Raw genomic sequence first — 3,319 nt, forward strand, 5'->3', positions numbered from 1 at the left:
CATTTTGTTTAAAATTTAAAATACATAAAAAAAGCAAAGGCCTTTGTAAAAAACAAACTTAACTGTTAACAATGCCAGGAGGACGATTTAAATTATAGACCGATTAATCACGGAAGTCATGCGGTCTTTACGGTCAAAAAGTCATGATATTTTTTCCTTTAAAAATTAAATTTATATTACATGCTGAATCTCAAGTAACTGTTGAAAATTTAAATTTCAGTGATTCTAACGAATATGCGAATACAAGTGAGTAGGAATAACCGACGCTCTTACATACAGGTTCCTGTGAGTTATATTTTCTTGTTATTTTTTTTTCTTGTGTCTGTCTGTCGTTTTGACAAATTATGTTATTTTTGCAATATTCAGTATTGCTCGCACTCCTTAAACATATTTCCTTGTAAATATCGGTAATCTAAATATTTTGTGAAAATTTGGTGAAATTTATAACAACGTTTCTAACGTGAAATTCTATGAGATAAGCAAAAAGTTGATATTATATATATATACATGGCTCCTAAGCATATATGTTTTTAATTTTTTTTATTTGTTAGAAAATTATTAATAAAGATTTAATAACTGTCTATATTTGGTTAATTGCAATATGACCCGTGCCTAACAGGCTTACAACATATCAAATAGCATGGCAAATATCTTTGTTACTAACACTCTTTGCAAGAACGCTTTTCAAAATGGCATTATTCGTAAAATTAAGCTTTTTACAGTCTTTGTTTATACAATATTTTTATTGATTTTACAAATTCCTAGCAATCCATTGATGCACTTTGATGTCATCTGGAATCTGAGTTCAACCGGACGACAATTTAAAAAAGATTGTGATTTTGTTCATGCAGTAGCTGAGGAAGTAATTGACAAAAGGAGAGATGCTTTGGTAATTTTAATTAAATGACTGGTAACTCCTGTTTAACTAAAGATAAATGTAGCTTTTAAATTTCAAAAAATATAATTTTATGAATAAAAAAAAATAAATATAAAAAATCTCGAAACAAAGTGATCCCTCGGAAGCATTAATCGCACCAAAATCACAAGAGAATTACAGACCCAGTTTGATTGAGTCTGTACATGATAGATGATGAATACCTGCAACACCCCCAAGCCATACTTTTGAGAACACTTTACAATCTCTCCTTTAAATAAAGCTATGAAGGAACTGCACATGCATCCATGTGGCACACAAAAGTTTTTTAAGTCTTTGTCTAATATCAGAATAAACAAGACAGTACCAAGAGTAGCAGTTACACCGACTTCCTTGATATTCTTTTGAAAGCACGTGATGAAGTCGGGCAGGGTCTTACAAAACTAGAGATACGGAATGAAGTGGATACTTTCTTGTTCGAAGGTGACCTTTATAAGGAAAAGATGATTGTTTTTTTTATGTTACAAAATAAAAACATCATATTTTTCTGATATTAGATTTGAATCAAGATAACTATAAAATGATTATAAGTTATCAAGGCCTAGCTTTATTTAATTGACTTAAAGTTTTGCTGCTAATAGACACATATAAACCACAAATTACTTGATATTGTGGTCCATACATTCTTGTTATATGTTTCCGTTAAATATACATTTATATAAATTATGATAACTTATGATAAATTGTTTTTTTAGGTCACGACACAACAGCCAGTGCCTTATCATGGATCTTGTATTCTTTGGCAGAGCACCCTGAATGTCAACAAAAATGTCAGACTGAGATAGATGAGATACTTGCAGGCAGGGAAACAGATGACCTGGAATGGTATAAAAATTGTTCCCTTTATCGTGACATTATTTTTAATTTGTGACTTCTTACATTGTGCTGGATGGAATGTTTCTTTTAAAAAAGTTTCCATTAAAATTATCGATGAATGATTTTCATGGAATGTAGACGAATATTTCTTAAAAGCATATATTTTCTAAAAAACCTGTTCAAAATTATGACATTAATGAGGGACACGTGTAAAAGTCTGATCAGGTTCCATGCTGTTCGCTATCAGTTTCTCTACTTGTAATAGAGTTGGTAAGCGAACAGCATAAATCCTGATCAGACTGCGCGGATGCACAGGCTGGTCTGGACCCATGCTGGTCGCAAAACCATTATGTTGGTTTTGTCGTGACGCGGCTCATTTTATTGCGTTGGTATCTCCAAAATTACTTAAGGAAATGGATCCAAACAGTTATTTGAGGGCATAAATGTCATCCAAAGTCCAATAACTCTTAAGATGGATTGTGAAAATATATTAAAATATCATTATATAATTATAGGTCTGACTTGAGTCACTTAGAATATCTTACTATGTGTATAAAAGAAGGAATGCGCCTACATGCTCCGGTCCCGGGTATAACACGAGACACCACTCAAGACTTTGATCTAGGCGACAGAGTTGCTCCTAAAGGAACACAAGTCATTGTTAATATTTGGGTATTAAACCACATGGAAAATATTTGGGGCCCTGATCACATGAAGTTTAAACCAGACCGGTTTTCGAAGGAAAATATTGATCAAATTGAACACTTCCAGTATGTTCCATTCTCTGCAGGACCAAGGTGGGTTTTATATACGTAAATAGAAGGGGAAAAACGGAATGCCTAAAGAATATATTGAAATTTATTTACATATAAACATGTGTGGATGTTAAAGGTATAGCTTATAAAACTTATACCTACGATGAAGAAAGTAAAACTGTTATATTGCCAACGTCATAGGAACATTTTTGTATTTTTATATTTTTGTAAGAAAACACTATTTATTAAGTAATAAGCATCTGATTAAAATGTTTAAAATGTTTTTGATGGAATTTTGAGTACAAGCCTAATTTGTCCCTGCTTTAAAATTCAGAAAATGATGATTTTTTTAAGTTCCGAATTCCTATGCACTAGCATAACTGTAAAATGTATTCTCACATTTACTATATATTATATTTTTTATTCAAGATTAAGGATCAGGGGTCTCTGTGGGCGGTCGTTTAAGTTTGCTGAACTTGAATCCTTGTACGATAAATTCTTACTGGGTACTTTTGGATTCTTTAAAATGAGGAAGCTTTCCAGCTGATATTGAACATTCGGTGGTTTTTATTCGGGTACCCCCTCGTGGTGTCTGAAATATTGATGTCTGCAGTAAAAAAAGCTTGCATAATCAGAATATGAACTTTATATTGTTCTTGTGACTATACTTAGTAAGAAAGAAGGAAATAGTTTGTTATATTTACTTTTTTGAACAAAGCTTTGCCTTTTGACTGTCTTTTTTAGAAACTGTATCGGACAAATATTTGCTATGAATGAAGAAAAAGTAGTCCTTACAAAGCTTCTTAGAAAGTAA

At 31.8% G+C, this 3,319-nt stretch overlaps 1 protein-coding gene across 1 annotated transcript; it reads left to right on the plus strand.

The window, feature by feature from the left end:
* The first annotated feature begins 260 nt into the window (after positions 1–260).
* LOC132754910 (cytochrome P450 4F4-like) lies at positions 261–3,319 on the plus strand. The gene is made up of 6 exons (XM_060745659.1): positions 261–285; positions 766–889; positions 1,225–1,357; positions 1,630–1,759; positions 2,266–2,547; positions 3,250–3,319. Exons 2-6 carry the CDS (start codon positions 776–778, stop codon positions 3,317–3,319), a joined length of 729 nt encoding a protein of 242 aa, XP_060601642.1. The 5' UTR covers positions 261–285; positions 766–775.

The sequence above is a fragment of the Ruditapes philippinarum genome, unplaced genomic scaffold (assembly GCF_026571515.1).
Source record: "Ruditapes philippinarum isolate M1 unplaced genomic scaffold, ASM2657151v2 ctg5076_1_1_1_1, whole genome shotgun sequence".
In the NCBI taxonomy this organism is placed as follows: Eukaryota; Metazoa; Mollusca; class Bivalvia; order Venerida; family Veneridae; genus Ruditapes; species Ruditapes philippinarum.